Source organism: Pyrus communis, chromosome 14, assembly GCF_041283825.1.
Source record: "Pyrus communis isolate YQ-2024b chromosome 14, ASM4128382v1, whole genome shotgun sequence".
Classification (NCBI taxonomy): domain Eukaryota; kingdom Viridiplantae; phylum Streptophyta; class Magnoliopsida; order Rosales; family Rosaceae; genus Pyrus; species Pyrus communis.
In genome coordinates this window covers 4,012,774-4,035,905 of record NC_142578.1, presented here as the reverse complement: position 1 = coordinate 4,035,905, position 23,132 = coordinate 4,012,774, and the positions used below count along the sequence as shown (strand labels likewise).

Genomic DNA, 23,132 nt, shown 5'->3' with positions numbered 1-23,132 from the left:
GTTTAATCCAAATACTTCAATTAATTTGCATACGTGTTCGTGTCATATTATTGCACCATACATTATTTTGTCCTGTCTACCCACACAAAATTTCTTGTGAAAAGTAATGGATTGGGAAATATGTATATAGATAGAACTTTCTACAAATCTACTATCAAAAGTATAACGTTTTCACTCAAAAGGACACTAAAGCAGACAAGAAATGGGTCTCTTCACATTTTTGTGTCATTTTTCGAGGGACTTCCATGGTGTGTGTAATTATTTGTTCATGTGATGTTGTAACAAAGGTACAGGACACCATACTTGCACGTGCATATTTTGTTTTACGTTAATTGCTCTTCATTTTCGGAACAAGCTAGAGTATTGGATAACAAATAGACTGGTGCTATTGGCATGCATTTGTTTTAACTTCCTTCAACTCGATCTTGTTCATGAAAACTATGAGTTAATAGCAGAAAGATGAATATTGTTAGCTAATGGAATGTTTAACCTAACAAAAAATGGATCCAATTCGTTAACAGAGCGTTTACACTTGAACCCAAGATTTTGTGATATTCATTATTCCCTCCTCTAATATGTTTGTAAAAAAAATAGACGGGTATATTACATTTTACCACCTCAGGTTTGAAGTCTATTCCAACCTCATACAACATCTTTAAAAATTTCCACTTTCATACCTCAAGTACTATTTTATTTGAATATAATACATCCGTTACATTTTCCATCCATTGATCCGTTAAGAGCTGACGTGGCTACCACATTTATGCTGACGTGGCTGCCAAATGTGCGCCACGTGGCAAAAATAATAACTTTTATGCATTTAATATATTATAATAAATTATCATATTAAAAAATAATAATAATAATAAAAATAAAAAACAAAAACTGAAACCCAAAAACCCATCCCCCCCAACCCACCTCCATCTCCTCCACTCTCTTCACCTCCCCTCCCATCCAAAAACCCACCCCATCCCACCCCCACCCACCCCCACCCACCCCTCAACCCCCCACCCCACCCGAATCGCCTGGAACGAGTGGCTTGGGTCAGAGTCGACGAAGAAGGGGTCGTTGGAGACGCGGACTTGAGGCAAGCCGAGTTCTGAGATGGAAATCGAGTTCGATTCGTCCCTATTCAGGTCGACATTGTTCATAAGTAGTCGGGTGAGGAGTCGCCGCTCTTGCCGGAGTTCGAAACTGTGGAGTTGGGATGGTGGGTCAAGACCCTGCTACTGCGATGCGAGTCCACAGATTTTTATTTTGATCTTTTAATGTCAGAGTTTAGGGATGACAAAGGTGGTTCGCGATGGCCGATGAGGGGAGAATTTTGGATAATTTAGTTTTTTTGTTTTTTTAGTTTTGCTGGGTTGTTGAGGATTTGAAATTGAATGGGTAGGCTTTGCATATTCTTTCGAAAGATAACAGAGTGTGTTTGGTTAGAGGGAAATTGAGAGAAAATGGATAGGAAATGTTTGGATTTCTTTGTGTTATGTTGAGTGTGGGAAAATTTGGAACTTTTTCAGTTTTTGGCTTCTAGGATAGAGATTGACAGATCTGGAACAAGATGGAGATTGAAGGTGTTAGGACCACATTGTTTAGGGCCGATTAGCTCTTTGTCTCAGCCCATACCTTTTAACCCACAACTATGTTTTGCTCAAGGCCCAGCCTGTTTGGAGCTAGGGTTCATTTTCAATTGAATATAAATAGTGTAATGTACGCTGTTAGGGCATGGATGAATGAAAATGTGTCTCTTTTCCTTTTAAATCTCATTTTTCTTTTACTATCTCTGCATTGTTCCTTCAATTTCTAGCTTTCTGCTATTTGAGACCGATTAGGCGTACTAATTGGTATCAGAGCCCGTCGATTCGATGGGCAAAAACACCCAGTCCGCTACCTCTTCCGATCCAGATGCGGTCGCCGCCGCTATGGATGTGCGCCAGGTTCGCACCCTTGAAGCCCTTGAAACACAACACCATAACCTCCAGAAATCATTCGACCTTATGACCACCTCTAATGCAACCTTCCAAAACACAGTAATCTCCCAGTTTGCAGCGTTTCAAACCCTCATGCTTGACGAATTTCGCCTTCTCAAATCTGGGCTTCCTTCCCTCCACACCACCACTGCCACACCCACCACAACCCCAACTCCTACCCCATCTCCACTGACTACTAGACCAACCACACCCATACCCACCACCTCTATCCGTTCCCTCTTTGCACCGCCGTCAACTACACACACAGGCTTGGGTCTTTCTAACCCCCCCTTCCCCATCATTGCTCCACGACCCCCATACTTATTTTCCACCTACCCCACTCCGTCCCCCTCAACTATAACCAGTCGACCGGTTTTTTCCCGGCAACCCTTCCCATCATCCTCTTTTTTTTCCCTAAACCCTATTTCCCTAATCCCACCATAACCCTACTCATTCCAGGTTTTACCTTCACCAACGCCATTTAACTCCTACACTCAACCACACCTCACACCCACCCTACATCACCACTCATCTCATTTTAAACCAATCAAAATGGAGTTACCACGTTTTAATGGGGATGACCCATATGGGTGGTTGGCCATGGCTGAAAGATACCTGGACTATTATGAGGTTCCACCGAATCAGTGGGTTTTGGTGGCTGCTTGTAATTTTGGGGCGAATGCCTCGATTTGGATGCGAGGGTTCAAACAATGGTACGGACGAGAGAACTGGAGTCTCTTTGTCGACCTATTGCTTCAACGTTTTGGGGGTGGTGATCAAGCTAATATTGAATCACAGCTCACTCACATTCAACAAAAAGGCACCGTGGATGAATACATCGCTAAATTTACCAAACTGTCATGTAGGGTGATAGATTGGACTGAAAATCAATTGAAACATGTTTTCCTTAGGGGCCTACGTGACGACATTCATCACGACGTCTTAGCTCTCGAACCCGACTCTCTCTACTAAGCCCAAAAGCTAGCCAAAATCTTTGAGACCAAAAACCAAGCTAAACGTTATACCCGTAACCCTTTTTCTCGCCCCTTCCAATCCTCCTTTTCTAGACCCACCATCCATCCCATTACACCACCTGTCACAGTTCCTCCCCACCACCCACGGCTCATTTCAAACGTCTAACCCCCGCCGAGGTCCAAGATAAAATCAGAAAAAATGAGTGTTTTCACTGCACAGAGCCGCATGTACCTAGTCATAAATGCAAACACCCAATGATTGTATTGTTGGACATTGACACCCCCGAGGATGACTCCCATGAATTTCATGATTGTAACCCCGAGGAGGAGCACCCCCTTGATCCCATGTGCCACATGATTAAGTTTTTTTTCTATACCACACCTTGGAAAGGGTCACCCTATGCATTTGCACGGCTCTATCGACTCCATACCCATCAAAGTTCTCATTGACTCGGGGGCTGCCTGTAACCTTTTGAGCGTTGATATTGCCCAGCATCTGGGATTACCAATTGAACATATTAACCCAATACCGTTTACCACGGCTTTTCACAAACAAGTCACAGCCACCATGAGAGTTCACAATGTGGCAGTCACCTTGCAAAATTACACTCTTGTTGGTTCATTTCTCCTACTCACCATCCCTGGGTATGATTTAGTTTTGGGAGCCGAATGGTTAGAGTTCTTAGGTTTTATCGGCTAGCATTTCAAGAATAAAACCATGGTTTTCACAACAAAAGGCCACACTTACACCCTCCAAGGTCTTATTACAGCCCAGCCCACTTTTAACCCGTGCCACTCCACCCACTTTTCACATCCCAACAACCACCCACCCCTTCATCATACTTTACCCACCGACACACCATTTTTCCCACCCCCTAATACTCACCCAACAATTGTCTCCCTCATATCCTAATACAAACACCTATTCTCCCTTCCTCTCGACCTCCCACCACCCAGACAAATTGACCACATGATCCCGTTGCTTCCAAATACCCAACCCATCAATGTACGCCCATATCGTTACCCTCATTCACAGAAGGCAGAACTTAAGAGACAGGTGCAGGAACTCATTTTCTCTGATGTCATTCGAAACAGCAATAGCCCATTTTCTTCTCCTGTCCTCCTGGTCAAAAAGAAAGATGAGTCATGACGCCTCTGCATTGATTACAGAGCACTTAACGCAGCTACAATCAAGGATCGTTTTCCAATTCTGATGGTGGATGAGCTCTTGGATGAATTACACGGTGCTTTCATCTTCACCAAACTCGACCTATGTTCTGGTTATCACCAGATACGCATGAGCACAGAGGACATCGCCAAAACTGCTTTTCGTACACATGATGGTCACTTTGAATTCATGGTAATGCCATTTGGTTTATCCAATGCACCATCTACTTTTCAAGCTCTTATGAACTCCATTTTCCGTCCATACTTGTGTAAGTTTGTGTTAGTATTTTTTGATGATATACTTATGTATAGCCCATCTTTGAATACTCACCTTTCCCATTTGGAGACTGTTTTCCAAGTTCTTTCCACGAACAGCCTGAAAGTGAAGCTCAACAAATGTTCTTTTGGCCAAAACAAAATAGATTACTTGGGGCATTCTATTTCAGGCACCGGTGTATCAGTTGATGCTTCAAAAATTCAATCCATCATGGACTGGCCTCAGCTGACATCTATCAAAAGTCTTCGGGGATTCTTGGGACTCATCGATTATTATCGTAAATTTGTCCATCATTATGGATTGATAGCAAAGCCTTTGACCACCATGCTCCAGCACGACAACTTTACATGGACACCCGACTCCATTGCATCATTTACCAAGCTCAAGCAAGCTTTGGCATCCACTCCAATTCTTGCCCTCCCTGATTTCAACAAACAGTTCATGGTCGAAACGGATGCTTCTGGTGTGGGCATCGGCGCCGTGTTAACTCAAGAAAGACATCTCATTGCTTACCTTAGCAAAGCATTATCAAGCCGCAACTTTGCTTTTTCCACTTACGACAAAGAAATGCTAGCTATTGTGTTTGCAGTACAACATTGAAGACCTTATTTATTGGGACAACACTTTCGAATCGTCACAAACCACAAACCAATCAAATATTTTCTTGAGCAGCGTATCACCACTCCTTAACAACACAAGTGGCTTGTCAAGCTCCTTGGATACAATTACTCGGTGGAATATCGACAAGGGTCTCAAAATACGGTTCCAGATGCTCTTTCACGCCAAGAAGAGTTGTTGCCACTTCTTGGTATTTCTTCTCCTATTTTTTATTACATCTCTGAGTTCAAGCAGTTTTATCCCACTGATCCCCAAGTCATGAATATATGGACTGCTTTACTTCAATCCCCGAACACAACTATTCAAGGATTCTCCATTATTAATGATCTCCTCCATTACAAAAAGCGAATATTCGTTCCTTCCTCATCCAAGTGGCGTCCCCGAATTTTGGATGAGTTTCACTCCATTTTACATGGCGGCCACTCGGGTTTCCTCCGTACTTACCACAAAATTTCAAGAAGTTTCCTTTGGCCGGCATCCGCAATGATGTGAAGACCTTTGTTGCCCACTACCCAGAATGTCAACGCCAGAACCTTGAGACGATACACCCCCTAGGCCTTTTACAACCACTACCCATCCCAAATGGTATCTGGCAAGACATTGCCATGGATTTTGTAAAAGGCATGCCTTCTTCAAATGGTTACACGACAATATTAGTGGTTGTGGACTGCTTAACCAAATACGGCCATTTTATTCCACTCAAACATCCGTACACTTCCACATCCATTGCAAAAACATTCATCAAGGAAATCTTCCGTCTCCACGGTATGCCGAAATCCATAGTGTCTGACCGTGACCCAACATTTCTCAATAACTTTTGGCAAGAATTCTTCAAGCATCAAGGTAGCAAACTCTGTCATGCTCTGCGTATCACCTTCAATTGGAAGATCAATCTAAAGTCCTCAATAGAACTCTCGAACATTATCTCCGTTGTTTTTCAGTCGATACACCAACCAAATGGTCCTCTCTTCTTCCATGGGCTGAATGGTGGTATAACACCACTTTACAATCTGCCATCAAGATGTCACCATTTCAAGCTCTATACGGGGTTCCTCCTCCTGCCATTCACGCCTATCTACCTGGAACCACTGCAGTGCACTCAGTTGATATGGCTTTACAAGACAGAGACAGGTTGCTTCGCATTTTACGAGCTAACTTGCCACTCGCTCAGAATCGCATGAAACAAATCTATGACAAGGGCCGAACAGAACGTAAATTCATGGTGGGTGATTGGGTCTACCTAAAGCTGCAACCCTATCGTCAACAATCTGTTGCTCTGCGCAAATCCGACAAACTTGCCCCCAAGTTTTATGGACCATTTCAAGTACGGGAACGTACTGGTTTTGTGGCTTACAAACTCGATCTCCCACATACTTCCAAGATACATCTGGTTTTTCACGTCTCCTTGCTCAAGAAGAAAAGTGGTGATCATATTTCCCCAAATGCAACTTTACCACCACTTGACCCCACAGGGCTTCTACATTGGCAACCAGAAAAAGTACTTGATCGCGGCATGTTCAAGAAGAAGAATGATGCAGTCACCAAATGGCTCATCAAATGGACAGGACTGCCATCATTGATGCTACTTGGGAAGTCGCTGACGACATCATTGCTCGTTATCCCGATTTTCAGGCCTGAGGACATGCATTTTCTTTAACCGAGGGGGGGGGAGTTGTTAGGACCACATTGTTTAGGGGCCTATTAGCTCTTTGTCTCAGCCCATACCTGTTAACCCACAACTATGTTTTGCTCAAGGCCCAGCTTGTTTGGAGCTAGGTTTCCCTTTCAGTTGAATATAAATAGTGTAATGTATGTTGTTAGGGCATGAATGAATGAAAATGTGTCTCCTTTCCTTTTAAATCTCATTTCTCTTTTACTATCTCTGCATTGTTCCTTCAATTTCTAGCTTTCTGCTATCTGAGACCGATTGGGTGTACCAGAAGGTTGAGGGGAGGCTCGAGTGATGGGGGATGGGAGAAGAGGGTGGGGGATGGGCTCCGGTGGGGAGAAAGGGTGGGGAAGACGAAAGGGACTTTTGGTTTTTTTTTTTTCTTTAATTAATTATTTTAATATTTTAAATTTTTTATTAAGCGTTTAGCCACGTGATACAAATATGGTAGTCACATCAACATAAATGAAGACCTCATATTTGCCACGTCATCACTTAACGGTTAACTTAATAGATTTTTTAACGGTTGTATGAAATTGAAATAAAATGATAAGTAAATGTATGAAATTAAAATTTTTAAAGATGCTGTAAGAAATTGAAATCGATCCCAAACATGAGGGGATAAAATGTAATTTATCCATCTAAAAATAAAAAATTGAATTTCTTACCTTGCCATTGTAAATTTCAAATTTGTGGCAAACTAATGAATAGTTCAAAAAGTGCAAGAAAAAAAATTTAAAGAGAACAAAAAATCTGACGGCTGTGGGATTTGAACCCACGCCCTTTCGGACCAGAGCCTAAATCTGGCGCCTTAGACCACTCGGCCAAACCGTCACATGTTTTATAAGGTCACAAAAATTATAAATACGGTTTTACTATACTATATTTGGGTAAGTTTTATTGTTATTTTTTTGGCGTTTCACAAGCAATTATTCTACACTTATTTTTACCTTGCACCTTCATTAATTTTTTGACATTAAACTTTTTGAATTCATTTAATCCAATGATCGTAAATTGAGGGTGTATGAGAAATAAAAATAGGTGTGTGAATAGAACTACTCTATCTGTTACGCTTTTCTTTAAGAGAAAACAAAGTAAAATGAATTAGTTTAAAAACATTAGTTGTCACTTAGTATTACGGTCTTTAGTGGTATTTCTTTTTACTTATAAGTGAGAGGTCTTAGGTTCGATTCTCATCAAAGGCGAATTTGAACCACATTATTGTTAACCTATTGTAAGGTTTAGCTTGCCTCCCCCTCCTTCTTAATGTAGATAATATCGTTTGTTAAAAAAAAATTAAAAAAAAATTAGCTAATTACAAAGTGAAATTGTAAATTAGAGTGAGAGAAGACATTGAAGAATTGGAAGCATTTTTGCATGCATAGACTAAGCTAGACCCCATACGCAATGTCATGTGTTTTCATGTTTCCACATGATATTGTATTATTGATCTGAAATGTTACGATGAAGTGTAATGAAGTCTTCAACTCAAGATATATAATCAGCGCATACAATAAGTTTTCATATCCAAATCTCTCATGCCAATACTATCCCAAGAGTGGGAATGCGCATTAGGAGTGATGGAGAGGAAGTTCCAAAAGTGCTTCTATTGAAAATGTCACATTCAGCATTTCACATCAAATTTAAAGTGCTTCTATTGAAAGTGCTTATATGAAGTATGCAAATGAAGTTAAAACACCAATAAAAGTAGTGCTTTTCATTCCAATATATTCAAGACAAAAGGATAAAAAGGTTAACAAGACAGAAAGGAAAAAAGGTTCACGATCATAATTTGTATGAAGATGGGAACCTTGACAAGAAAAGCATATGGTACATTTAACTTCAATACTTCGATTCCAGAAGACGAATCCCTAAATCTTTCAAGAAGCAGAACTACGGCGACCCTTCCATTTTGGAAAGCATCGCAACAGGGCGTGATCTGGGGGCGGCTTGTAAGATGAGAAGAAATCTGGGTCCTGCTCAAGGGACTCGGCATAACCTTCCAAAATGTGCACTATCTCATCGAAATGAGGTCGCTTATCTGGATGGCTTGACCAGCATCGGCTAATGAGGCGACTGAATGGCACCGGGCATGTGGACGGCAAAGGGGGTCTTGCATTCTGCACAAAATTCAGGAGCACATAACACGTTTAATAAACTTTGCTACAAAGGAAACTTAACACACTGTTATCATTGTATTAGCCACTGCAGAAATCTTAGTCTACTGTGCTCATACAAAAAATCAGATCAACCTGACCACGTTTCAACTAATTAGGACATTAATGCAGCTTTTGATACTTTAGATTCATCTCATCTTCAGTTCCTGCAACCAAACTTCGATGACAAATTGTAGCTGTGAACACGCCAAATTCTGGCTTTTGCAACAACTTCCAGCACATTCGGGTTTGTTTACTCAAAACATTTGACTTTCATGTTTACAGGAATCATAAGCACAACCAAGTAAACTGATTTGCATAATGATGCCATTACATACCAGGCGTTGTTCAGAATAGTGCAATGACACGAACAAGTTGAACATCCATAGTTCAGAACTAAAAGGAGATCGACACATATATCTCCATAACAGGTCAGCTTCATGTTAAAAGGTTTCAAAACACAGCAACAAAAGCGGTTTACATGGGTGGCAAGTGAGAATTCAAGGTGGGAAAACAGACAGAGTTCCCATTTATTCCACAAAATCATAACAGGTGCAAGATGCCAACAGGAAAAACTGAAACAGATCATTAGATGCCAGCATGCTTCTTCTTGGTAGAAGGCGATTAGGAAATCGCTGAAGTTTTACGTTCTTTATGAGACAGGAATTAAACAAACATTAAATGCAACTCTCCACATCCTTTAGATGTCTACCTGTATTAGTGCATGATCACCAGTGCTTTAATATATCTTATCAACAACGAAAAAGATGTAGGATTTAATATATTTCTCCGATTTTAGGAGATTTCATTTCCTGCATAAATAAGGATGGCCAAATGCAGCAGGTCCCCACATGATCTGGATAATACAAAGACAAGCATATAAATGACCGTCTCTCACCCCACTTCTGATGCATGTGAGAAACATACAGGTGTAACAGATGCATCAAGAAGAATAGAAACTAAAAACGATAACGGATAAACTGTAATTTCTGATATGACAAGTTACTTTTACTGCATGGGAATTTAAGAAAGTTTATCAAATGTTGTGAAGTAGAAGAGCTGACACTTGAAAGAGAATTCTAAGGAAACTCAAAAATTATCAATGCACATGAGAGCTATTCGAGCAGTCAGTTTACGAGGCACGTATATAAAGTGTTCTCTAAATTGTATCTTAGTATGCTAAGAATGGGAAGATAATATGCAGCAAAAGCAAATGATTCAGAAAGGAACATTATCATTCTCTGTTTCCATAATTCTCTAACAGTTTCGAAAACTCAAAAACATATGGGTGACAGAATTAATTTTCAGTAGTACTGGGTTTTTTATAATCCTGTTACTTAAAGAGTTCAATATCTCAAGAATGGATATCTTGGCCTCGTTTAAACGCGTAGACTAATACTTGCCACAATAATATCCCCTCTTTCAATAACAGGTATCACCATATCAACACTTAATTATAACTAATAGGTATTGAATCTATTGATACAAATCATTAACCGCAAACCAGGGTAAGTAATATTACGGGGTACAATGAAAAAAATACCTTCTGCGATACTGCAAATGCAGCCTGTTCAGGAGTCATGTTGTCAAATGGTGTCAATGCCGTTAAAAGCTCCCACAGAACTATTCCAAAACTGTAAACATCGACTTTCTTTGTATGGTGTTTCTCCTTGATCATTTCGGGTGCCATCCAGCGGTAAGTACCCGTGAATCCCTTTACGCTGCCGCACTGTGATTCTAGGCATGAAATACCAAAATCCGCAACCTTTACAGACATATCTTCCCCTAGCAATAAATTTTCTGACTTGAGATCCCTATGAAGTATACTTTGAGAATGGAGATATTGCATCCCGCGTGCAATGTTGAGGGCTAACTTCATAACTAGGCTAAGCGGAACAGAATGTGGCTCCTGCTGATGAAGATACTTCCTTAACGATCCCCCAGCTAAATACTCGGTGATAATGCAGAACACAGGAGGTTTCTTACAAGCTGCAACAAACTGCACAACAAAAATTGGTACATGAAGGTCAAAAAACGTAAAGAAACAGCTATTGTTCCAGCATTAAATGTTACTAAAAGAACAACAAAATTCTTAGAAGAACCGATTCCAATTTTTCGGAATATACGCAATACCAACAAAGATTGAGGTCGGATACAGAATTGAAAAGATGGAGAATTCTAAGGTAAGGACTGTGCAATAATCAATCAATGACCAATTGATGTAACCGGAACAGATTTCTTCTAACATTTTATGCCGAAGCGGTTCCATTTTTTCGAGTGATTTCTTGGAGTAAAATCTTAAATTGCACAAGGTTAAAGGGGATCTTGCGTTTTTATGCAGACCAAAAGATCACAAAAGTTAGCAGGAAGAAAACTTGAAAAAGAAGAAAAACAAAAACTGCATTTGCAAAGGATCTGAAAAGGCAAACAACACCACCATAAACTTAACAAAGAGGAGAGAGAGAGATTTACAGTGATGATATTAGGATGGTGCAATCGAAAAAGCAAAGCAACCTCAGAAGTGAACTGCTTCTCAAGCAAAACAGCCAACCCTTCATCCTCCTCAGGCTGGCTTATCAGCTTAATCGCCACATCTCTCTCCTTATAAACCCCTCTGTAAATCCTACTATGCCTTCCGGAAGCAAATTTACACCCAATGTACAACTGTGACATGTCCGCACTCCACTCCTCCTCTCCTTCCCCTTTAATCTCAGCCCCTGACGACACCAAGTACTTGGACCATGAGACTGCACGATTGTACTCACCCAGCGAGAGGCTCCTCTCAGGCTTGCCATTGCTGGAAATCTGCTTAAACCAGTGGAAATTCTTCATGGGTCGGCGTCAAAACTCATCAAAAGAATCAGAAAAATCTCAGAACCCCTTTTGGTATTTGCACTCCTCAACTAGCAGAAAGCCTCCAAACTTGCAGAAAAACTTGGATTTGGAGACGACCCAGAAAGATTAAAGTGTTGTTTTTCAAACACCTACATTTTGAAATCATCTCATCAATCTTTGTGCATTTAAAGGCAGGTGGGTTCAGATTAAGCAGAAGCTGGGAAAAAAGTTGATAAGTTTCAGGCCAATAAGCATGTTTCTGGGCAAAAGGTGGAGAGTTCGGTCAGAAATCTTGAATCTCTACATATTTAGACAAAAACCCACCATTTAAAAGAGCAAAAGAAGCTCCCAAAATATGGTTTTTGAGCTTCCAAGCCCAAAAACACACATGGGTTTTGAGAAGTTGAGGGAAAGAGCTCAGGTGGTCAAGGATGCAGTAGTTAAAAAGAGAAAGTAGGGGAAAAAAGTTGAGAGCTTGTAATAATGCGAAGCTAGAAAACAAAAACAGTGGGGGGAGAGAGAGAGAGAGAGAGAGAGAGAGAGAGAGAGAGAGAGAGAGAGGAATGAGTTGGTTGAGAGATGAATTGGGACGTTGTTGTTGGTGGTGCAGTGAAAGCATATGCAATGGGTAGGGGAGGTGGCTGGCTGTACTTCTCTCGTCATCTCTCTCCATAAAATTCACAGCTCCTCCTCTCTACGAACTCCATTTCATTAACGTGCGAAGATCCACTTCTGAGGAGACAAACTGAATCCCTGTATCTGATTTTCCCTTTTTGCCCTTTATATCGCAAAGCCAACATGCCACTACGTGCCCCTTTGCTTACAGCAATACCAGGCACCAAGAATGTTAATTAGTCGGCCTCAATCATTTGTGATAAAAAAAAAAAAAAGATAGGTTAGTTTTTTTTGTTTTTCAAACAATCTTGACGTTACGAAGAAAAACATTACTAATGAGTTGAAAAATAAAAAAAGTTACTTTATATCTGACCTCTGTTGTAGTCATCATCTACTAAAGATGCAAAAGATTGAAAAGAAGTGGTTAGTAGTTTTTCCTTGACAAATAATATGATTTGTGGGCAATACACATGCTATAAGATTAGGACTGGAATTCAATTTAAAGTTTGTCCTTCAATCAACTTAAAAGTGTTTATTGACCATAAGATTAGTACTGGAATTCAATTTGATTGAATTTAAAAGCGTTAGTTATACAGCAACAAAATTACTTACAAATTTAGAACTTTTTTCAATATTAAAGTCTGATAAAATGAGAATCAAAAACATTGTTGACTTTCCTATTCAAAGATTTGGTCAAGAATTAGTTAGACCATCTCCAACCGAAAGAACCAGATAGCCAAAAATAGCCTGAAAATTGTCTCCAACCGAGGGCCAGGCTAAATGGCTCGTGGGTCCTACTGGACAAAAAAAAGGCCCAAGGGCCAACCAGCCGGCCCCAAACCAAGCCACATGCTGACATCATATTTGATTTTTTTTTTTTTCACATTCAGGAACATGAAACAACATTAAACAATATTAAACAACATTAAGTAACATTAAACTACATAAAAAAAAAAATTAACAACATGAAAATTATTGACAATCCATAACATAAAATTATTGAGGTAATTTAATTTAAGTAACCATAGTAATTCAATTAAAATAATAAATTATGTTTGGCGCTCAGTTGAAGATAGTTTTTTGTGATAGGGCTATGCTTGGTCTGACCCTTGGTTGGAGACGGTAAGAAATATGAACATGCACTGTTCGTTAAAATATTAATTTTTTTGAGAGCCAGAAGACTAAAACTAGCCCTTTGGCACTCATTCGGTTTGAGATGGTCTTACTACTTTATAGTAAAAATATGTCATTCAAAATTTAAAATAAAGTGACCTTTATCTTTTAACAACCATGTTTAAAACTGTAAAAGCACCAACACCAAGGCTATTTTAGTCCCTCCAAATTTCACAGGAGGGTATATGTGTCATTCAAGAAGTAGGACGTACGTTACAAACCTGTAACTGAAACCGAAGTGAGGATAGGACTAAATGTTATGGCTGAAAAGAAAGTGGGCCCCACGCTCACACAGAGGGATCCGTGGGTGTGTCGGAAAAGCCGTATGGTCCTCTTCCGTATACGGTCTCTCTCTCCTCCCCCTCTCTCTCCTCTCTGATTCCATTTTATTTTTTTTTATTTTATTTGTTAATTTTCCTTCAAACCATTATTCTCATTTTCCTTCAAACCATTATTGATGAGAATTTTTCCCAAGTGTCGTATCCACGGTTAATTTCTGGCTAGGGCCGTCGAGGTTCTATTTAAGCGTTAGACAGCTAATTATCATCTTAAGTAATTTTTAAGTATTTAAAAATTAAGAAAGTGTGCTTAAACCTGTATAAAAACCTACCTAGACCGCATAGGCACTTGTCTAGCCAGTGACGGAGTTAGTATAGGGTAATTGGTTGCCTTTGACCCCAACAACTTAAAAACCTCAAGTATATCTGTTTGTATATTGTATACGACCCCCATAAAAAGCTAAGACAAACTAAATAAAAACATCCTCCTCCAACTTATATTGTTTTCTATCATATTTTTCTTCATTTTCTATTTTTTAAAATATAAGCAGACACTTATTTATACAATATATAAGAAATTTACTCAAATCCACTTAGTCCGCCTAGGCGCTAGGATCCAGCCGCCTAGGCACCAAGCCTAAGCTCATCTAACTAGCGCCTAGCGTCTTTTAGAACATTGGTCGTATCTAAGCAAGCGCTCAATGTATTATAAAATAAGTAGAAAGACATAAAAAAATATATCATTTTCTTTGAAAATATTTTGACATGTGAAATACTGTTTTAGGCCCGCAATTAAAAAATCTCTCATTATCGATGGAGATTTTGTTTTATTTAATACATTTTTTGTTTTAAATAAACAATAAAAACGAGAAAAAAACAAGAAAGAAAACCAATCCGCTCTTGGAGCGCGTATGTTTCACTCTGAGTGTGACTTTGCCAACTAAGTCTGTCTAGGTTGGCACAGACAAGAGGTACAGCTCAAAATGCACCCAAAAGGTACAAGGTTTACAAAGCATGCAAACCATTTAAATGTTGGGGGACTCTGCCATCCTTACAACTACAACTTGGCTGGGTCCTGATTTGCCCGCTGGATCCATTACCAATCTAAACAGGTCTAAAACATCATTAATGCTTCATTGTGTTGTGCATCGAGTTGGTTGTTCACGCTCAAGCGGTCGAATCTCAGTCGTTGATGTATGTATAGGCTTATCAGTTAAAATTTTAAAATTGTGTTTGGATCAATCGTTGTTATATCTTAGCAGTTGAATATCAGCCGTTGATGTATGCTAGTTCATATCGCAGCAATACCTTATGAATTAAAGCTTTAGAGTTGAGTCTGAAACAACTGTCTATAAGTTAGTGGTTGAATCTTAGTCGTTGATATATGTGGACATATAACAATGAAGACCAAAAGCTATCCCTTATGGTTGGTTGGATCTCCCACTTGAACATGATCGACTAATTTTAATGTTATACACAAACGTGTTTGAGTCAATTCATTGGTTAATCAATCTTTTATAAAATCTTTGCCATCCACACAATTTGATATTTGTGATGTTGTTACACTTCAACTTAAATCGACGATTTATAGATTTGTTCAAATGGTGTGTACAAATTGATCTAGCAAGGCAGGTTAGATGCTACATGAGGTATTATTTTGTGGCTTGAACCTTATCATCAAGATCTACCAACCATTTTCTCAACAAAAAAAATAAAAATAAAAAAAAAATTTTGCCCACCATTGAAGATCGATTTTGCATTATTTGGTAGGTTGGCATGCTGTACCAGATGATTAACGTTCATCAGTATCTCTTAAGATATTGTTAATTAGGTTGGTTAATTTCTTAATCAGGAGTTGGAAACTTGTGATTTAGTTTAGTGGGCAAGGAATCACAAAACCAAGCATTTTCAATCTGTATATTATTTTCAACTGCAATTTGAGTATTTTAGGTGTCAACTCATTGTCAATCGGTCAATATTCCAAACTGATTACTATATATTAATAGTATATTAGCATCACAATATGAACAGATAACCTTTTCTTTAATTTATTTGCTGCAAAGAACCTTTGGGGGATTTTTAATCTTATAAAATGCGAAAAGCTTGCATTATTATTATCAGAGTAGTAAGTTTCGCACTCGCGTTTTCTTGCGGAATGATCTTTTCTTTCGTTTCGTCTTTCTACGGTACTCGTCTTATTTATAGTTTTGGGATTAAATACAAAGAAAAATTAAGCGGTGAAAATAAAAGAAAAATGTTGAATGATGGATACATTTAAGATTCTGAAAATCACTACCTATCATTTCTCTGCATATCTCTTTTCTTTCTTTGTTGTTGATTTAAATAAGTCAAAGAAGTATCAATAAACAAAAACACAAAAAACAAGAGAAGAAATGCAAAATGATAAATTTGAAGTGTGAAATTTATTATTATCCTAATATCTCCGTTTACAATCCTTTCTTTTTATCACTCCTTAATTGAATAAGTAAAAAGAGAATCGTTAAACGAAAACAAGGTGAGTACAAAAGAGAAGACGAGAACGTGAAAATGATTACCTATTATTATTGTTAACATCATGGGGACGCTGCAATTACCAAAACGAAGAAGCACAAAATTAGGGTGGTGCACATGCAAGTGTACCTTGGAAACATTGATGAAAATACCACGTGTCCATGTTGTGTAGCACCAGCTCATCAAGATTCGAAAATCTAGCCAAAACTTATGGTACAGAATATGTCCCTTGCCCGTACAAATCATGGTTGTTGTCTAATGATATTACATTACTTTAACCATGATTAATTAGAATACTAATTATCCTAAATGACAAAGTTTAGGAGGTGTAAAGTAAAGGATAGGCATGTTGCATTTTCGAGTGAGTCTTGTGTATGGACCATGGACATAATTGTTTCGGCAATGATAATATAATATACGACGATATTATATAGCTAGGGTTTGCATGGGATTTGGATTTGTTCGTGGATTTTTATGTATCGGACGGTTGAGATTTGTTTGTGCGTGCATGGACGGTAGCGATGAGTGTATTACACTATTACGATAGAGGACAAGCGAATGTGCAGGGAGGAAGACTATAAATAAAGGATGGTTGGCTGCTTAGTTTGAAAACGGTAATTGATAGTTGAATTTCTTCTTTAAATTATTAAAAAATAAATTCAATCGTCTACTACGTTACATGATCTAAAAATTTGATCTTTTAACTATTTTCCATTAGAAAAAGCCGGGACTGATAGGGAATGTTTGTCATCTAGCTCTATTTTGTATTGCATGAACATGGCTGATGGAGGATACCACGTGAACTTCTGCTCGCTTGACATTCCATTTATGATCATGCTTACTAGTTAATGACACTCTTACAAGTGATTAATTGGTATATTATATTATTAGATTATCAACTAAATTAGCAATATATAATGATTAACGGTTCATCTAATAATCCAACTGCTTCATCTAAAATTAATCTGGTACCACGAATATTATTCGTAGAATTATAGAAAAGAATAACATATCCCTTTCATTATTTGTACTATTAAAGCATAGAGTTAATTTGGCCACACAATGAAGGTGAGGAAGTCACCTAACCCTAACACCTTGTTTTTTTTTTTTCCACTAATTTGCTAATTTGGCCACACAATCTTGACAAACTAAGTTAACTAAACCCAATGTTAAGAAAAAAAATTACTAATTAATATTTTCTCCTCCATATATAATCATGACCCCATACGTATACTTAATTAGTGGCAAGTTTTTGATTCCGCCACGGTATAACATGATTAGGGTTTTCTCCATAATCATGACTCATACACATAGTGGTAAGTTTCAGACTCCTCCAATGCATAACATGATTAGGGTTTTTGGGTCATAGTACTTAACAAGAGAGGAGAGGGCAACCCTAGCAAGGTAAGGAACAACTGCATGAAACGTTTATGATGGTTGTTTGGATATAAGACATGATGTGTCTAAATCGACGCCTACTACAAATGTTGTTATGTTTTCTTGTAAATGGTTTGATGCCGAGACTTCACCATTGTTGATAACAAAACCTAACTTGCTTCATGTTTGCGTTACAACTTTCTCTCAAAAAACAATGTTTGCGTTACAACTTTATAAATTATGTCGTGATAATTATTATTTATCAATTCCACGGGAGCAAGGCACATATGGCAGATGACAATGGCATAGCTTACAACAAATTTAAAATTAAAAAAGAATATATATTTTGGACAATGAAATCAAAATAAAAGAGACAAAAGTTTGGATTTTTCTTACCCAATTTGTAATTCTCATATCTTAATCAGATAATGGGCCTTTAATGGGCTCAGTTTTGATTTCTCAAGTTTTTGAGCGCCCAATTAGTTGGTGCTTTTTGCGTGTTTCAGGCCCACTGTGCCGATGTCTGCCCAGCGCCGGCAAGAAGAGAAAGATGTGGACTCTATTCTTTTAGAAGTTAAACGTAAAAGGGTTTTTATCACAAATGGTATTTGAAATTAACCATCATCATCAAGATAGTTTATGAAATTAAAAATCAATCAATGTAGTATCTGAAAATAGGTGTCGTAAATCAATGTGATCATTATGTTACAATTATATTAAAAATTATGTTAAGTGTTGATGTAGCACATAAATGAGTCTCATAAGTTCTTTTTTTCTTACAAATGGTCATTAAAATTGGCCCATGACAACAAAATGGTCCCTGAAATTGACTCGCAACATCAAAATGGTCCATAAAATTGAAAATTGATCAATGTAGTCCCACAAGTAAGTGTCTCAAATCAATGTAGTATTTCCGTCACAATTCTGTCAAAAATTCGGTTATGTGTCGATATGACACATAAATGGGTCACACAAGTCTAATTAAATTTTAAAAAAAATTACAAATAGGCTAAATAATTTAATAGTTAACAAAAAAATTGTCAACCCAAAAACCCAGTCCTGCAATCACCTCTAATCCTAGTCTACATTTTTCTACCTCATTCGATCTCTATTCTCTTAAAAAAAAAAAAAAAAAAATCAATACATCTATCTTTACACACTTCGACATTCTTCACCGAATTGAACTTGAGTCGAGATCACCAATGGTGACGGCTTGGCCTATTGGCAACGACTTCTGAGACATCACTCTTAACATTTAGGTGATCAACATCCTCACAACCTTAATCTTAGAGAGCTTGTTCGACGCTTCCCTGGTGGTCTGGTGATGCAAAGAACGGCGATGTCTGCCTTGAGATAATGAGGTTATAACTGAGGTGCGTCTATTGTTGGTTGAAAAAAATTTCCACAACCCTTCTTAGGTCTTGGTTAAGCCTTGTGCCTTTGAGAATTTATGGAAGGGATCTGTCTTCGAAGTAGGCATTTAGACAACTTTTTTTAATTAATTTTTAAATCTATATTAGCACATAACAAATTTTTTTACAGAATAGTGTCAAAAAGATTATATTGATTTGCGACACCTATTTTCAAGGACTACATTGATTGATTTTCAATTTCAGAGATCATATTGATAGTGTGGGTCAATGTCAGGAACCATCTTGATGGTGTGGGTCAATTTTAGAGACCATTTGTGATAAAAACTCGTAAATCTTGTGGGGCTCATTTATGTGCTACATCAGCATTTAACGGAATTTTTAACAAAATTGTGACGGAATAACCACATTGATTTGCGACATGTATTTTCAGGGACTACATTGATTGGTTTTTAATTTCAGGGACCATCCTAATGGTGATGGTCAATTTCAGGAACCATTTGTGATAAACACCCAACATAAAATACTTGTGCCACATAGTATTATAGTCTAATGGTTTCTCTTCACTTGTAAGTGAGACGTTTTATGTTCGATTCTCATAAAAGACGAATTTGAACCACATTGTTACTAACCCGTTGTGAAGCTTAGCCCATTGCAAATCTGAACGGTTGTTTTATTGGAATAACCAAGCAATGGTTGAGATTGGTTCGGCCCCCGGCTATGCGTATTCCATGCGTTTTAACCCCGTGCGCAGGTGATACTAGCTGAGCTTGGACTCTTCCCTGAGGGAAGAAGTTACCCCTTCTTCTTGTCTCAGTTAAAATTTGATATATGCAAAAAGATTTCGTTATGTTTTTAATGAGTTGTTTTAGTATATTTTGTAATTTTGTATGATTTTAACTTTTTCATGTAATAAAACGTGATAATTAATATGAAAGTTTGATGCATATGCATATAAGAAAATTGTAGCTATGGAAGGAATGTTTTCCTTAAATGAAGGAGCTTGTAATCTCACCAAGGAGAAGTTCCGTACAACGAGAAATTCTCATATGGCCGAATCAAGAATTATTTCATGGACAAGTTAATACGCATAGTCGTACGTTATTGACTTGAGATATTGTTCTTGCACATCATTGTGCCTATGTCTACCCAACAAATAGAGAGGTAGAATTCAATCTTAGAATTTGCAAACTCCCCAAGGCACAAAATGCAAAGAAATGCTTCCATATTAACAACTCAAGATTTCACTGTTATTTTTGGGGAACTTTAACGAAAAATCATTCGTACTGTTCACTTTAATGAAAAACCATATTTTTACACTAAAAAATCAATGATGGTACTATTCACTTTAATGAAAAACCACATTTTAAAGCCATTTTCATTAGTTTTCCTTTATTTTTATCAAGGCTATAATTATACACACAAATTGCCATGTGGGGAACATGTTTGAAGCTTTACAAACAACATTGAGAAAATGAAAAATTGAGTCTACAGGTTGTCGGTTATAAATGATTATGATCCACTCACACTTTGGTTTGCGCCCCCTCAAGGCCTAGTGAGAGCAAGGCGACTGTTGAGGAGGACGTGTGGGCTTGGCATTAGTGCTGACTTCCTACTGTGTAGGTAGGATATATATCATGCAGAATCATAGGTACAGAGGTTGTAACCAGATACGAGGGAGCTAAGCGCAAAGGCAACAAAAGCCAGGAAGGCCATGCTGACCGAAGCAGTGGCCATCTCCGTGAACTCATCCGTCCCCCAATTTGATTGCCAGTCGTCAAGCCGGGTGGCTGCAGACGACGATGCTGAAATGAGAAGGTATGCCAGTACCTGCAAATTGAACCAACACCACAAAAGCACAACGCATTGCTTATCAGTACACAAATCTTTAGCTTCCCTCGAGCTGAGGCAGTACACCCTAAATCTTAAAATGGCATCGCTTCGGCTGGAAGCATAATAATAACGCAGAAGCCTATTTCGGAAACAAATAACAGGCGTTAGGTCGCAACCAACTTAGCTAAGTTTTCAAGTCACTAACCGATGTTCGTTACCTTCTGAACAAGAACCATACAAGCAATAGAAATGTAATCCTACTCCACTAACATAACATATAAGATAATACATTTAGCAATAGAAATGTTAAATAGCGATGAAGACAGGCGGGCCGACTGAGTAACTTGCCTGATCCATGAAGAAATCAAAGTGGCGACGAAGATGGTGGCGGATCACGTACTTCCCGGTGACCATATGGTAGGATAGATTGTAGGCTTGAAAGGCAGCATATGCAAATCCAATTACATTCACAGATAAGCAATACCTGCAAAGTTTAGCACATAATCTTCAATTCATCATAACATTATCTCCAAAATTAAACAAAAATTCAAGAACCAAATTCACAGTAAAAAATGTTTCAACAAATCATTAAAAAAATAACAGAGCAAAGCAAGAAAATTGGTTGAAATTTAAATTTTATCGAGGCTTTTTAGCCAAAATGGTCCGTGGGTTTGTTTGAATCATTTTGGTATTTCTGTGAAAAAAATTCGTTAAATTGATAGTATTTTTGTTTTTTCAATTTAACATAAAGACAAAAGCGGGCGACACTAAACAATGTCAAGGACTACTTCTATCGATTATAACAATCTGAAGACCATTTTGACTAAAAAAAATCTTTTACAGTTTGAATTAAAATTAAAACACTAATTTGACTTAATCAGCTAATCATTAATAATTTTCTGAAAAAGGGAAATTAAATTGAAAGTCAGGCGGAGGAGGAACCTGTATTCCTTGTAGCGATCGAAGGAGTCGCCGCTCCAGCCCCGAGTCTTATCCGCCGCCAAAACCGAGAACGAAATCAAGCACAGCACTAACTCGCTCACTCTAAACCCTAGCGCCGCCGTCTGCAGCATCTCCCCCCTCTTCGACCGTCTCAGAATGGAATTCGTCGCACCCCTCGACCTCCCACCGCCAACACCGGTGACTCCGCCTTCCTCCCCGCCTCCAACACCGTTGACTCCGCCGGTCGGCCCAACCTTCGACACGGACGGCGCCACTTCCTCCCTCACCGCCCGGTTGTACACCACCACCGGCGACGGCGCCTTGGCATTCTCCGGCGGCTTCTGAGGCCGGAGCGGCGAGTACTGGGTGAACTTGTCGACGACCGTGATCGCCTTGGAGTTGTCGACCGGATTTTCCGGCGTGTTCTCGACGGACTCATACGGCGGGGTGTCGGGCGGGTCGAAGGCATCGGATCGGATCGGGGAGTGGAATCGGAGGGGAGAGTCGGCCTGGGCCGAGTCGTCGGATTTCAAAGACCAAGACTTCTTCATGTTGGGATTGGATTTCTGGGGGTGGTGGTTGGGATTTTGGGATTGGGGTTGGGATTCCATTTGGGCGCGTATAAAATTTTCTCGGGATTTTGTTGCAGTGGGAAAAAGAGTGTTTGGGAACTGAGAAAGTGAGAAGAGAAGTGATGGGTGGGACTCCGGAGTCTTTAATTTGATGATGCTTTCGCGCTGTGGGGAAGTCGGCCACGTGGAAAGCTTGTTTCCCGCTTACTACTTACCAAAGTTAAGTTGATTCATTCATACGACGTCGTTACCTGTCTCTTTTACACTGGCGGAAGGTAAAGTTAGCACATGACTAGGTTAATCATCACATGTGAATTAAGTCAGTTGACCAATATAGTATGTGTGTTTCTCTAAACTAAATTTTGGATTCCTTTATTTATTTTTTTTTTAAACGATATTATCAATACTATGTGGATGGATGAGTTAGTTAAACCTCACAATCAGCTCAATAACGTGATTCAAATTTGTCTTTAGAGAGAATCGAACCTAAAACTTATCACTTACAAATAAAGAGGAATACCACCATAGCGGAGTACTAAATGACATAAGAATAGTAAAATTTAAGGGGGGTCTCGATCCCTTAACTTATATTAACAAAAATACCAATGTATTAACAAAAATACCAATGTATTAACAAAAATACCAATGTATTACCAAACCAGTTTATTATCTGCTCAAACATTTAGTGGTAAGAGTGATAGAAGAAAAAGAAAAAGCCAAGAGCTTTAAGAGCCACAAGAGGAAGCCTTGCAAGGGTAAGGTAAAAGCAAGAAAAACAAATAAAATCGTAGAAAA

At 38.6% G+C, this 23,132-nt stretch overlaps 2 protein-coding genes and 1 non-coding gene across 3 annotated transcripts; all 3 read right to left on the bottom strand.

Annotated features, from left to right (window-relative positions):
• Positions 1-7,429: 7,429 nt before the first annotated feature.
• TRNAL-UAG (transfer RNA leucine (anticodon UAG)) lies at positions 7,430-7,509 on the bottom strand. Its single transcript has one exon. It is a non-coding gene; the product is annotated as a tRNA-Leu (tRNA).
• An 856-nt stretch (positions 7,510-8,365) lies between these two features.
• On the bottom strand, positions 8,366-12,416 carry LOC137713522 (serine/threonine/tyrosine-protein kinase HT1-like). Its single transcript, XM_068452831.2, has 3 exons — positions 11,304-12,416; positions 10,375-10,830; positions 8,366-8,795 (listed from the first exon to the last, which is right to left on the bottom strand). Exons 1-3 carry the CDS (start codon positions 11,661-11,663, stop codon positions 8,556-8,558), a joined length of 1,056 nt encoding a protein of 351 aa, XP_068308932.1. The 5' UTR covers positions 11,664-12,416; the 3' UTR covers positions 8,366-8,555.
• Positions 12,417-20,354: 7,938 nt separating this feature from the next.
• LOC137713259 (CASP-like protein 4A3) lies at positions 20,355-22,494 on the bottom strand. The gene is made up of 3 exons (XM_068452549.2): positions 21,766-22,494; positions 21,172-21,307; positions 20,355-20,820 (listed from the first exon to the last, which is right to left on the bottom strand). Exons 1-3 carry the CDS (start codon positions 22,374-22,376, stop codon positions 20,626-20,628), a joined length of 942 nt encoding a protein of 313 aa, XP_068308650.1. The 5' UTR covers positions 22,377-22,494; the 3' UTR covers positions 20,355-20,625.
• Positions 22,495-23,132: the final 638 nt, after the last annotated feature.